This window comes from Urocampus carinirostris, chromosome 12 (genome assembly GCF_059441175.1).
Source record: "Urocampus carinirostris isolate Australia breed hairy pipefish chromosome 12, RoL_Ucar_1.0, whole genome shotgun sequence".
Lineage (NCBI taxonomy): Eukaryota > Metazoa > Chordata > Actinopteri > Syngnathiformes > Syngnathidae > Urocampus > Urocampus carinirostris.
Genome location: NC_142360.1, coordinates 4599039 through 4614554, shown reverse-complemented (window position 1 = coordinate 4614554; position 15516 = coordinate 4599039). Strand labels below are relative to the sequence as shown.

The 15516-nt window shown below is 37.8% G+C and overlaps 1 protein-coding gene across 1 annotated transcript in view; it reads left to right on the top strand.

The window, feature by feature from the left end:
• Window positions 1–15516, top strand: part of cilp2 (cartilage intermediate layer protein 2) — a 32650-nt gene continuing 17134 nt past the window's right edge. The window contains exons 1-2 of the mRNA XM_088349406.1: window positions 1–111; window positions 10614–10679. Coding sequence (XP_088205532.1) covers window positions 48–111; window positions 10614–10679 — 130 coding nt within the window. The 5' untranslated portion in view covers window positions 1–47. The remainder of the gene's footprint in view (window positions 112–10613; window positions 10680–15516) is intronic.

The window sequence follows — 15516 nt, the reverse complement described above, 5'->3', positions numbered from 1 at the left end:
TCTCAGCATCTGGCACACCTGACCAGGACGCGAGGTTAAGCGACACCATGTCGGGATTAAAACCTGCAGCCTTCCTGCTGGCTTTCCTGGCTTCCGTGGCGCTCGGTCAAGGTCAGTGAATGTCACGGGGGAATTAAATGTAATCTCAGGTCGATAATATCGTGCGAAGGAAATTGGTGGTAAGATCGGGAAAGGAGGGGGGGCACACATGCTCTGTGTTATGACATGAGCATCTCCACCGACAAGCTAATATGCAACACGTGCTGATAGCAAAGGAAGGGATTTCGAAGAGCAAGGAGATCACTTTTTTTTCTTTTTTCAATTGATAGATTCAGCCACTTTTTGGACCGAAAAAGCAAATACTTGCCGAAAACAGATCGAGAGATAAAAGTCGCCAAAAAACACACAAGAAGATTATTTGGTTCTTATTTACATTCACAACTCTGATTTAAAACAGTTTGAGACAAGGCACACTTGTTATCAGTAAAAAAAAAAAACTCGAGGCACATTGTAGGCCAAAATATATAAATATTAATTCCTGGCACCAGTTTCAATTTTCTTAAAGCCTAATGTTTGGGTGTGTTGTTTGAGGTATCCTTAAATTGTTAAGAGTATAATATTTTCTCTATTAAGTGTGTATTAACAATTGCCCACTGAGGTCAAACCCTTTTCTAAAACATTTTCCACTGTGCCTATCTGTATTTATCATCCTTTAAACCGAGCTGTTCAAGACGTGCAACACAACAGGTAGAAGGAAAGGAAAAAAGAACGGGGGGAGGTTGAAGAGTGACTTAAAGCTTGTCATCACAGTTTTTGTTAGAGTAGTTTTATAATAGTAAAAGTAAAAAAGGCCTGTTTTAAATACAGTCCAAACGCCAACCAAAACCCCTGAAAAGATGAAAAAAAGAAAAGGTTATTTGAACGCGTCTAAAAAATGCATGTACACCACAAAAGGAGATAGACAGAGGCTGCAATGATGACTTAAGCCAGAAGATGGTGTCGGCGAGTAGAACATTTCCAAATACTAGACAGCACCTTTAAATGATCATGTTGCCTTAATTGACAGTCTAAAGTTCTTATCATTTGTGGTCACTGTGGCTCAGGAAGTAATACAGGTTATTCAATATGTTTGCTTTAACTTTTGATTTTTCTTCAATTTCATCCTTTTTTTCTAGAAAAAAAAACAGTTGTACCCATCCAAATGTAGTATGGGTTTATACTTCTGGAAAGCCGAATACAAAAATCATATTGAAAATGAGCAAAAATGACTTGCTAGTGGAACAAAAATACCTTTTACAACTTTCTAACTTCTCAAGTTTTTTTTGTAAAACAAGAAAACAGTAATTAAAATCAGCTCATTTCTGTGTAATAATTTGCTGTATTCAATTGATTAGATATTTTTGCAGTTCATCATAAACAGCTTCATCAAAAATATTTCCCTTTATCATTAAATAATATAAAAATAAATAAAATTGTAATCTGCTGCCACCTACTGACATGGATGAATGTTACAGGCTGACTGCACAAAAGACACTCAACAAATGCATACTGTACACTTTTTTGGTAAGAAGAAAATGGGTCAATTTCGGTAGTCACACTAGACAAGGTCTCGCTGTAAACCAGTTGAAAAACACTAGCTAAGAGCACAGAAAAAAACCGCAGTTTTTTTTTTTCAAAAGATGAACACTTTTCAGAGCTAATTAGCAAATACTTGCCTAAACAATATGAGGAGAAATAAAATCAGCAAATAACACCCCCAAAATGTTGTTGCTGCTGTCATTTACATTAACAACTTCTTTCTAAAACAGTGTATTTTAAGTACTTAAGATTACTCCTTCAATGCCTTTTTTATTTAAATAAAAAATGTCGAGGCACACTGTCCGTCAAAAATTATTTAAAATTATTTCCCGGCGTCAGTTTCATGTTTTTTTCAAATCCTAAATTATCATGTTGATTAAATTGACAGTATAAAGTAGTTATTTTCATTTATGGTCAATGTGAATCAGGAGTTAATGCAGATTATTAAATGTGGTTAAAAATTTTGCTGTCATTTAGGATTATACAATATTTTCATTTGTTTTTCAAATTTTATTTCATTTACATCCTGTCTTTCTAGAAAACTAATTCAACATTTGTATCATTTCATGTGTAGTGTGGAAAGCCAAATACAAAAACTAAAACTCAAAATAAGCAAAATGTTTCCACTAGTGGACCTGCATTTCTTTTACTTTATTGTAACTTTGTTTTGTGTTTATGTTTTTAGCAAAATACTAAAATAATTAAAATCTGCAATATTATGTGCAAGATTTCTCTCTTTAAGATTTATTTTATGCGTTTTCTTATTTTTCGCGGTGGAATCTAAAACCGCTTCATCAAACAAAATAAGTTATATACTATACAACCCAATTAGCAGATTAAAAAATAGTAATCTACTGCCACCTACTGATATGGATGACTGTTAGAGTCAATGGGAAAAAAGAAAACCTACAAAACAATGGCATGATTTATTTGTAAATACAAAATTGGGCAATTTCCTGCGGCATACTAGATAAGATCTCACGGAACCATAATGTGCTCCAACACACTCGATGATACACACTATTAGTTACTTTTTCCCCCGAAGCTTACCGTGTTCAAATGATTTGTGCTGTCTGTACGTTGATGAAAAATTCTTTTTAACACTACTACCACTAACTTTTTTATGGCAGAGTTTATTTCCTAAAGGTGTACAAATGATTTAAATATGTAGAGTTCACTTAGCGTATGTCGGGTAAAAAAAAAGAACACATTGTGGTGCGATTATGACATGCAGTTACGGACTTGGTCTGCGAGCTGTCAATCTTAATTAAAATGGCATTCACACACAAAAACGTCAGTGTGTCATGAAAAAGAGAGGAACTTTCTAACCACAAAACAAAATGTACTCTGTCAATGTTCTCGCTAAATTTCAGAACCCTGTACAGATCTTGTGCCACGCCTGATTAAGGCCGAGCTCTCTAGTGCCTCGCACACATTACAGCGGTAGAGAAGGTTGTGCTCCTACTTCTGTATACAGACGCTGCCTTACTTACGAACGAGATTCGTTCGTAAGTTGCTTCAGTGCTATATTTTGTATGTTTAAGGTTTATATATTTGTCTAAGTAACCTGTATTGATTTGTACTAAAAAATAATCATTTCATCAAATGATTTGCTGTATAAGGATAAATAAAGTTACGTTTAACTTACTCCTGGAAGATAAATGGTAAATGGTCTGCATTTATATAGCGCTTTTCAGGTCAATGAAGACCTCCCAAAGCGCTTGACAATGTGTTTCACACTTACCCATTCACACACTCACACACCAATAGCGGCCATGCAGCCATGCAAAGCGCCGACCTGCTTGTTGGGGGCATTAGGGATTTAGTGTCTTGCCCAAGGACACTTCGACATATAACACGGAGGAGGGGGGAGTCGAACCCGAGATCTCTTGATGGGCTTCAAGAGGGCCTCCTCCGTGTTATTGTGTGGACGAAAAAAAAAGCGATCCAACCATTTTCTCAACTGCGCCAAAGTCTCTTATTCCACTTTCATTTCAAAAGAAACGGCTCGCCTCTTCTTTACACTTTACACCAACCATATTGAATGGATGCACGAGATTTTAAACGATAAAAACGTTAAGGTTCTTAGAGAGCTAGAGATACAGTACACGTTGTTATGTTTACACAAGAACTAAGAAGTAGAAGCCAGGTTTTTTCTTTAATAATAATAATAATAATGCATTTTATTTAAAAGCGCCTTTCAGGCCACCCAAGGACACTGTACAAACAATGAAAAAATACAATTTAAAAAGTTGTAAACGAAATAATAAATAAAAAACAGGACATAAAATCATAAAAACAAAGGAAATGGAGAAGCTATGTGTTGTAGGCAGTCTTTGGGGTGGATGCTGGGTGACACGCCGGTAGTGGCCGAAAGAAGCGCTACAGTAATGTCCTGTACTCTGAAAAAGGTGCACACAATACAAAACAGCAATGTCCGGATATTTTTCGACATCCCATAAAAAATGTTTTAACGTAAGTAGAATGGTCGTAAGTAGGGGAGCGTCTGTAGATAGGAAATCAAAATAAATTCTGAAGCGGGACATAAATACTTAGAATCTTTTGAATAAGTAGTGTCGGATGACTGTGGTTGTGCGAGCTCTCCAGTGCCTTGCCAGTGTTCCTACAGCTTAAGCAAGTTGAATTTAAGACTTTTAAAGACTTTATTTTAATTGCCTTTTGAAATCAAATTTAAGACCAAGTCAACAACAACAACAACAACAAAACACAGTGAAAAAAACAAAAAAAACAAAACAAATATTTCTTGCACACAATACATCGTACCTCATATACATCACCTGGAACCTGGCACAGCTTTGGGCCATGGCGAAAAGCGTTCGTCAGACAGCCACTTCTGATTAAATTTACAGTCTGTTTCAAGTTGCTAGGTGTATTATGGGCAGACCAAAGATACGCGTCTACTCTAAAAGGCCCGACTGAAACCATATCACCGTTTTGATGGTTATTTTACTGTGGTCACGTGATGATGCCATGAAAGTAAATCTGTGAAATATATTAAAAAGACACTTAATAAATGTTAGTTAATGTTTTTAGTTCAAACAAATAAAATTCTTATTAATGTGTTCACATTTCTAAGACTTTGTAAAATTGGATATAAGACATTTTAAAGCTGATTAAGGCTTTATTTTTAGAATAATGAATTCAATGCCTTTTAAGACTTTTCAAGAATCCATGGGAACCCTGCTTGCACACATTAAAGTGAGGTTTAGAGGAGACACAACCAAGTTGTGCTATAAAAACGAAATATATTATCATGAAAAACATAAATGGTTGGAATCTGTCCAACAAGTAAGTCAAGTCAAGTCAAATAGAGTCAAGATGTCGCCGTTCGGGCATGTTGAGTCTCAGGCGTCGGTTGACAGGCAAGATCGATGAAGAAATATTGGTGGAACTAGGCACAATTTCAGTCTTTGTGTCCTTCACTGTCGTTTTGCCGATGTAGCTCCCTTAGCTTAGCACACTTGCCCAAGCAACAGCCCCGCTTTTGTTTACGATCCCTACGGCGTCTCCGCCGCTTCGTAAATGGGTTGGCAACCCACGGAGATACCGTATCTCTTTGTATTTCGTCCGGGATATCAAAGGTGGTATAAAAAGTGCCCAAAAAGGCGAAATTTAGACGCTGACCCAATTGTATAAGTTCCTCCCAATTATAGGTATTATTGGCCACGCATGTGTCCAGAAAAGAAAGCAAAAAAGACAAAAGAACAGTAATAAATAGAAAATTAGCTGAAGAGCTGTGAGCCGCTGCGTCTGTGCGTGCCGCCATCATCGTCTGCTGATTAAAGTTTAAAGCATAGCATAAAGTAACGCATTATCGGGTCTTTTTTTCTATCAAGCCGATTAACTAAGACATAATATTTAGTCGTTATCATGTTCGCCCTTATGATTATTATTTTTAAAACATAATGTACTTTAAGTTAAAGTATACAGTAATCCCTTGCTGTATCGTGGTATCCTTATTATGGTTTCACTACTTTTCAGATTTTAATTATTATTGTGTTCTGCATTCTAATTGGCTAAACAGTCAACCCTTTTCTGATGGTGTCTGCCTTAGTGTTAATGACGTTGCGGTCTAAACTGTTCATTACATAAGCGCATATCTTTTTTAATTTCAAGTTTCTCTAAAAGCCATCAAACGCTCAGACCGAAAGGTAGAGGAACATACTTTTTATCGCCAACAAAATTAGACTTCTCGATTCGCTAAAGGAAGTGCAATACATGCAGCAAGATTATTTTTAAGATTATAATTTGACAGTACAGTAGTTATTTTATAAATGATGTAAAGTAATTTTATTTATTAAATGATTGAGCCTGTAAATATGGTTTGTTCTTTGGTTTTAATGTACAATAGAGTATTTCATTAATAAATAAATAAATGTTTCTACTTCTTGGGTTTTGACTATCACGGGACCTTTTTAAAACACAAACCCCTCAAAAATAAAAGGATTACTGTATTTGGTTTTCTATGCATGAAAACACCACTGATCCGAGCCCAGCTACAGCCTAATTCGTATTTTAAGTGACAACATATTCCACAGGAGCACACAGCAGAGGAACTTGGTCCCTAAGTAATGATGTTCTTCCAAATCAAAGTGTTTGGCTTTTAAAACAGTGAATGCGCATTAAAGTAGCACAGACGACATTTACTTCATTCGTCCTCAGTTCATTTGCAATGTCCTGCCAGCAGCGCCTACTTGAATCAAAAACTAACCAGCCCACTTTCCCACCTGCTGACTCGGACTACAGCTAAATCTGGTAGATGTAGTAAAAACCTCCAGAATTTATTTGGCCATTTGAAAAGTCACAAGTGAAAAGGGGGAGGCACAGAATTCGTACATCTTTTTCAGGGCCAAATCGAAGGACTTTTTTTAGGATTTTCAATGCCAATTTTTTCCAATTTCTCCAGTATCATTAAAATAATTCTGATGTGAATCGTGTGTTTTTCAGAGCCAGAAATGTATCATCGATTTACATATGCGAATATTAATCTTGCATGTGCATTTATGAAGACGTCTGCTTTTTAGATCACGAGTAAATTGTGAATCTATTGGTTTTTGAGACAAATCTTTTCCCATTTAGTTGTTGGGTAAATGACACTAACATGTAGCTTACATTTTCAGTTGCAGGAAGTTCTTCCTATTACAATTTACCACTGGGAAAAACTACCTTAACTTTTTGCACAGCCCATAATAAATATCAATAATTGAAACGTAATCCTTGCACTAATACACATTTCATAGTTCCCTTTTTAGGCGTGGTAAGCACCTGTCCCATAGGGGGCTATTATACTTCATAGGACAGGATTATTTTAAACAAAAACCCCAAAAATCAATATTGAAAAAGTATATACTGTAAGCGCCACGAGTATTGTATGATGTGATACTCAAAATCTATGAACGGAAAAAAACAGGGGTTTAGGATCTAGTGACAGAATTGTCACACATGTACCCAAGAGTCTAGGGGCAGGCTTGCGTCGCTGCCCGTCAATGCCATGGTCTGGCTAATCTCTCATGAGCCGGATGGCGCTATAAACTGAAAATCAACAGAAACCATACTATGAAGATGAAATGAAATGATCTGCATTTATATAGCGCTTTTCAAGTCAATGAAGACTTCCCAAAGCGCTTCACATTTCCCAATAGCGGCCTTGCAGCCATGTAAGGCGCTAACCTTGCCAAGGACACTTCGACATGTAACACGGAGGAGCCGGGATTTGAACTGAGATCTCTGGATCCCAAGACGGGCGCTCTACCTCCTGAGCCACTGACAGACCTATTAAGCACCGTGGGAAATACTTGATTACAGAGGATTTTGACAAAAGATGCTATATATGAGTCAGCTTCTCCTGCGACTAGTAACCATGGAAACCAATATGATCTGTTTCATGTACAGGAGTCTACCCTTATGCCCAAAAATTGGCCTGGAGTGGGACATGTGCTGCCAGGCTGTACTTGCCAAAAACAGACCACAAGAAGTGCCGCACCGACAACCCTGGCGGTTAAGGGATCCGTGAACCCTGACGCTTACTATATTAGACAATGCCTTTGAGTTTGCTATCCCCAACCCAACTTATACAAATCTCCACATAAAATGTTTTACTAAAACATTTGTTACTCGTTCTGTTTTAGGTTGATAATATTATTGATTGATCTGGTAGGTTAACACCCTGTAGACTTTGCTTTCATGGCGACTTACTTAAAGAAAACCAACCTGTTAATTTAAATGATCCAGTGATGGGCGTGGCATGTGTTAGTGACTGATTAGGGTTTTCTCAAGGAAAGCTTGCTAAGCCTGGTGATCAGAAGGGAAAGACTGGGAATTGAGTTTGATCAGGACAAAAAACTTGGGCAACAGAAAGTGGGTGGTGGTTTACTAGTATACTATGAACAATATAATCAATCATTTTGTCACTTGGTGAGATGGCTTATAGGTCTTTACAGTTTTTGAAGATGAAAAAGAGGGGAAATGTCAATGGAGGGAAGAGTTAAGACATTGATTGGACTTTTAAATGTATTTATAGTTTGGTGAAGGGGGCAACAATAATTTGTTGGACTGACAGGCTTATAAACCACTGTGGGAAATACTTGATTACAGAGGATTTTGACAAAAGATTGGCTCTAAAATAAGGAACCATAAAGTATATAACTTCTCACTTCTGCAATCTGGTTGGCTACAGTCTCTCTGCTTCTTCAGTACCTAATAATTACAATTATTATTTAACGACACAGTAGTATTTGTAAAAATAAATATTAATACAGCAGTTTTTTTAAGTAAACAAATGTTTTAGCCTTTTTTGTTTCAATGTATTTAATTGTAAACTTGTAAAAAAAAATGTTTTCTAAATTACTTACGGGTTTTGCCTATCTCAGGTTCATTTCGGACCATAACCCCTCCAATAAACGAGGATCCACTGAATGAGAGATTTGTTTTCATCTGTATTTTTTTTTTGCTTACAAGCAAAAGCATATGTGGAATATTTTTCCCCAATTGTTTGTGTGACGGGCAATTTTTTGGCAGTTTAAATAAGGACATTGGGAGAGCTTCAATAAACCACATCAAATTTGAAGAACATCAGGGATCAAAACTATCCCTGACTTAATTGTACAGTATCAAAATGAAAATAAACATGCAGCTGATGTGCATCATTAGGAGGAAAATCGCATGACTAAATGAGGCGCAGATGCTTTTGGAATCCAAATTTGGACAATTGAAGGAAGGGGGAAAAGACGACACGCGCCTTGGCGAAGAACCCCGAAAAAAGCAAAGAAAAAAAGCTTCCATATGACATACAGGGGTGCCCTCGTTCTCAACAAGTCTGCATCAGTTTATATATCAACCATGCAGTCTAATCTCACAAGTTATGTAACCAGGGAAAGGGGGGTTGGTGTCCTCCCGCGGAATACACATGTAATAAACAAACTCCAGACTTCTATGCATCTGGAGCTCTCATACCTGCCGTGACATCAAGGCCTTTTTTCCACGTTTTATTTATTACCTGACCATAATGCGTCAAGCAGGACTCGCGAGTCACAAAGTGCCAGTGTGACGCAAACGCAAGCAATAAAACCTCTAAAATAAGAATGGCAGTTGTCATGGTTTAAGAGGTGTAATCCGGGAGTTTGCCCGGTGCCAGTCCGATTGTAACCGGGTTGCCAAGCAGGCCTAATTTGGACCCTCCCAACTTTTCACCAACCCGTGACAGGTGGGTAGGAATGTTCAGGTTGAAGGACACATTTTATGAGTGTAAAAAGCAGAAAAGCAGACGGAAATAGCGCACGTGAGCATGTCATGGAAGTGTAGTCACGTGATGCAACACGTGCTGAGGACTCCAAAGCATATTTCTTAAATGTTTTTTTACAGCTAAGGTCCCTAGCGCAAATCAACAACCTTTTTATTCAAACCATTAGAGCAATATGACAATTGATGGGCGAGATCTCCAGTGCCTTGCAAACATTCCAGAGAAGTGGAGAAACATGACCAAGTTGTGCTGCTACTTATATAGTTTATTAAAGAAAGTAATCCCTCACTGTATAGTGGTTTACTTTTTGTTTTCGATACTTGAACACTTTTGAATTGAATTGGTCATCTTTATTGTCATTGACATCAACGTATCGTGCAGTGTTATGCAGCAGACAACACGTAAAAATGCTATGTAAGGCAAAAGTTCCAAAGTTGAGTCCTCTACAGCTACCATAGGCGCAAGTTGGGGAGGGCTTTGAGTGTGTGTGTGTGTGTGTGTGTGTTGGTTGGGTGTGACTGTGCGCGCAACTGTGATAGGGTGGTCTATGCTGTCAGTCAAACAGCCGGCGCACAAGTCAATGTGACCACTGTCCACCAAAACAAACTGTGATGCACGGCGACAGCTATTATTTTAGCAGCTTGTAACATTGAAAAAAAAGTTTTCAATTAAATCAGACTCTAAGGAAAGTCAGAAGAGCGCAAAGAAATACTGATCACCACTTGGTGCTCCGTGGATTGTTATCGGGCCTGGAAAAGACAGAGGCGGCCTCGGGAAAGAAAGCAATATCCAGGCTGCATGTCTGGCCTACTGCTATGGCTTGGCTATCATCAGTATTTCACCAACACCAGATCCGTTACCCATGAATTGGTGACCTGGAGCTACAACTCATGTGATACTGTTACATTTGTGCCGATTGTATTTCAGTCATCACAGAGACCTGGCTCAAGCCGAGGATTATTGATTTTATCGTGCAGATAGCCCCCCAATTTAATTGTACTATTATATGGTGGCAATAAAGTCCTTTCGTCCAAGAGCAACTCTGTGTTTTTAATTTGTAGATTTATAGTTGTTATTATGTATAGAGGACTGAACTGTCAAAGGTGCATTACCCCTTGCCTTTTCCAACCACTGACCCTGCCAACACTTCAAATAAATTAATAAGGTATTAAAATTAATTCAAAAAAGAAAATTAGTGATGCAAAGATGAACTGCAAAAGAGTGAAAGAAAACTGGACAATGAATTTACTGCTAACAAAACATGTCCTTCATGCAGGATTTCAACTATCAGCGAAGAGCCGGAGAGCAACGCCGAATAGCTCTACGGATACACAGACGACAGGTATTTTATACTCCCCCTCCATTTTTGCCAACATGTCTTTTTGGAAAAGTACACGAAGAATTAAAAAAAAGCACAAAACATGGAAAAGAACAGAAAAGTATAAAAAGTACTGAAAATAACTATTGATTACTAAAAACTAAAAGTGTGTAAATGTATTAAAAAGTACCAAAATATAAAATTTTTCTGGAGGCTGTTTCTGCAAAACTACACAAGACGTTGGGTCAAACCAACCCACATACTGGATTGGTCCACTTTTGATCCAAACTTATTAAGTTATTTTTTGGAGCGTCCAATGAGAAATAATGGCACAACCCTAGCAGAAACAAATTTCCAAAACAAAGAATAGAGCTGTCTTTAAAATTGCGGCGCACATGGATGCAGAAGCTCACAGATCTGCAGCTGATTTTCTCTTTATTACTGTAGTCTTGTCTATTTAGCGTTCTCTTCTGGGCACTTGCATGTTTTTGAGTTTTTCCTTGCCCTCATGTAGGTTTTAGGTCAGGGGATGGTGTAATAATAGCCTCTAGTTTGCAATAGTCTGTGCAGCCCTTTGAGACTCCTTGTGATTAAGGGCATCACAAACATGACTTGACTTAAATGTTCTTTCATTTAATATATAATGTGACTGCAAGTAAGGTAAAATTCCAGTTTTTCATGGGCGGATTGTTCATAAAATGTTCGACGGTACGAAATGCAAGTCTTGAATACTACGTGTAATTCTCCAGTAAATAACAAAACGAGTCTTATTTCTCTTGAATACATTTTAAAGTAACAAATATCTAAAGTGATTACTTTTCTAGATACTTTTGCTTATGAGGGTGTCACCTGCCCACTTCCGGAATGTAGCTCCAGGACCCCCGCGACCCTACTGAGGATAAGCGGGGCAGATAATGGATGGATGGATTTGCTTATTTAATTTTTATAGTCTTAATATTAGATTGAATAGGCAAGAAAATTAATCACAAATGTTAGGTAATTATCATCATTCAAGCATGACTTTTATTTTACCTTGACCACAAAAAAGATTAATAATATTGTTAAATACTGTTGTTCCAATGGCAGATGATTCGGTGTCTTATTTTACTGAAATTCTCAAATCATTTTGAAATAAGAAAAATACTGAATATTAGGTAGTCTAAAATTATATATATGAAAAGTAAAATTTAATAAAATCCACCCCGCCCACAAATGTTTATAACTATTAAGGGATATAGCGGCTAATTTGTTGTCACAATTGCGATACCTTTATGAACACAATACTCACCAAGAAGCAGCACAAAACAAATTATTTTCTTGCAGGCAGCTTCTTACAGAATCCTTTGAGTAAACACGTCTTTAAAAAATTCACAACATTAACACGTTTTCTCTATAAAGTAGCTTTTGTTAGTTGAAATGGCATCAAATAGTTCCTTTTTGACATACCGCTATCACAGGGAGACTTGCGTCATCTTCACGACAGTCAATAAGATTCCGTAAATTGCCAAGACAACCAATGAGAAGCAAGTTTGAAATGTTAAATTGAGAGGTGCATGAAGTGAGTGGCATTTGAATGGATTCCCCAGATTTTAGGTTTCCCCGTTACGGCAACATGACTAAATCGTTTTTTTATAGATTTTAGGTATTTTTTTTACACACAAAATAACATATGAAAAATGTAAACGAATTAGGTGTAATGTAGGTCTTGTAAACATATCTTTTTAAGCATTCTCCCTCACACGCAGGTGGGTGAGACTTGCCTCACGACAGCCAATCAGATTTCGTTATTTGCCAAAACCACCAATAAAAAGAAACTATTACAAATGAGTTTTAAAAGAGCGTAACATGAATGGCAGGTTACTCAGCTCCCCAGATATTAAATGTTTTTCAATTTATATTTTTTCTTCCATTATTTATTTTAAAGTCATTTTTGTGCAATATACAGTGTATATAGTGTTGTAAAGAATTTTTTTTTTTGAATATTTAAATGACCCATAAATAATGTATTAGTTATTTAAAGAATAAGGGTGTTATTAATCCGTCAATATGACATGGATTGTTGCTTGCGTCTAAATAATTTGATAAAAATAAATAAAATAATACATTTTCTTTAAGGATTATGTTTTCACCTCGTGGGTAAGAAATCGGATTTGTTTTTAGGTATTCTTTTACATTTATACAATAGATAATGATTTTATTAATGAGGTAATTTTAGCTCTTTTGTCATCTACTCGTTAATTTCATTCAGACTTGATTCTATTTTTGAACAATGCTACATTCCATGAAGTGGTTTACGTGAATGCGTTCATTTATTGTCAAGTACTCTCATTCCCCCTTTCTGAATCTACTAAAGGCCTTATCTGGTTGATGACGCCTGAAGCCTTGTTATTTAAAATAGACCGTATCCAATAAGTTGTCAGAGAGCTTTTCCTTTTGAACCATCAACACAATGACCGTCTTCTGCATGTACAGTGAACTCTCTTTTATCACAGGGGCTACGTTCTAAACCCAAATTGTCATAGGCAAAAACCTTTTTACTTTTATGCATTTTCCTTGGACCTGGCATCTATTTATTGTCGGTATTTCCACCACAAAGAGCACAGGACTCTTACTGCTGAGATCCATTATCCCCGATAGTATTGCTGAGAGTGGGGCTGAGAGAACAAACTTGTGTCACTTTTCTGTTCTTTCACCTAATATAAACAGTGTTTATGCGGCTGGAATCCATCATCCCCGATCGTATATTTCTGTAAACCGATCGTATATTTCTGCAAATCGAGCTGGTTTCCTCTTTTTATTTTTTTCTGCCTGAAATGAAATCTATGGTTGTGGCTCTTACCATTTCAATTTTCACTGGTAGACAACAATTGAGAAAAGAGCAAGAGCCACCAGAGCGCATTTTATTTCTTGGTTGGGGCCACTGTGTGTGATTACTGCATGCCTAAAATTAGATGCGTTCTTTTAGCTGTAATCCATTATCTCTATTTGAGTATTGCTAGCCAGCCAGTCACAAGGCGCACAGGGACAGACAATTCACTCGCTCATTCGCGCCTAGGGACAATTTGGACCGGCCAATTAACCTGACATTCATGTTTTTTAAAAAGTGTGAGGAAACCTGAGTACCTGGAGGAAACCCACGCAAGCGCAGGGAGAAAATGCAAACTCCACACAGGAAAGTTTGGTCTCATGACCTCAGACCTGGACTAACACACGCACTAACCACTGCACTGCCGTGCTGCCCCTGAAAAAACATGTTCTCTAAAAATAGTCTGAATTCCCATCTCTAAAATACATTCTGGTCACTGTTGTGTTTCGTATTTGCTCAGATCATTTCAAATTATTTTACATACACCAACTTATTTTTAAAGTAACGGAAATAGTTACTATCCCTGGTAACTAAAAACTTACTAGAGTAAATCAGTTACTATTGGGAAGAAGTAGTGAGTAACTATAATTGATTACTACTTATTTAAAGTAACGTGCCCAACACTGCTCTTAAGTTTTTATTTGCAAATAAATATCCATCCATCCATCCATTATCTGCACCGCTTATTCTCAGTAGGGTCGCGGGGGTGCTTGGAAACTCCGCACAGAAAGGTTGGTAGCTGGATTTGAACCCATGACCTCAGAACTGTGCCGCACACGCGCTAACCACTGCGCCGCCGTGCTGCCGCAAATAAATATATTTATTTATATATCTTGTGTGTTTCCAAACAAATTAGATGAAATGGTCCATCCATCCATTATCCATTATCCTCTGTGTCGTCACGGGGATGCTGGAGAACATCCCAGCTATCTTCGGGCAGTGGGCAGGGGACACCCTGAATTGGTTCTGAACCAGTCGCAGGGCACAGAGGGACAGACAATTCGCTCGCTCATTCACACCTAGGGACAATTTGGACCGACCGATCAACCTGACATGCATGTTTTTGGAATGCGGGCGGAAACCGGAGTGCCCGAAGGAAACCCACGCAGGCATGGGGAGAACATTCAAATCCCACACAGAAGGGTTTGATCCTATGACCTCATAACAGTGCCGTAGACGCTAACCACCCCGCCGTTGTAATGGCACGAAATCGTCTATTTCTAATCAAATAGACAATAAAACATGGCTTACGCAGGTAAATGCAAGCATGAAAAAATGGGCCTATGTTATCTATTTGCCGCATGTATTGTGAAGGTATCGGATTTAAGACTCTATCGTCATATACAAAAATTGAAATACATCAATTTATGATCCGGTCCAGCTCCTGCACAATTTTTGTTCAAATCAAAGTGGCCTGCGACTCAAAATGTTGGGAGAACCCTGGATAACAGCATAATACAATGAAATACTTTTAACAGTGCATAATTATGTCAACATAATGGGTTTTAGAAACTTAAAATGGCGAAAGAGTCTGCACGTATGTAACAATAATTTGATAAGCTGTTTTACGTACGTGGATATTTTATACTGCAACGTTGTTGACAGGGCGCCAAAGCAGGTGACTGGTTAAAGCGTCCCTGCCACAGTTCTTAGGACATGGGTTCATATCCAGCTACCCACCTTCCTGTGCAAAGTTTGCATGTTCTCCCCGTGTTTGCGTGGGTTTCCTCTGGGCACTCGGGTTTCCTCCCACATTCCAAAAACATGCATGTCAGGTGCAGATGAATGAACATTATTGAGTAGAGAAGAAGCAAAAAGACTGGTTGACCACAATGCACTGTGCAAATCAGTAAAGTAGTGAGACAGTGAAAAGTGAAATGTTTTATAGTGAGAGCGCTTGACTTGTGACTGAGAGGTCACAAGTTCGATTCGCGGCTCCTTCGAGTTAAATGTCGAAGTGTCCTTGGGCAAGACACTGAACCCCTAATGCACACT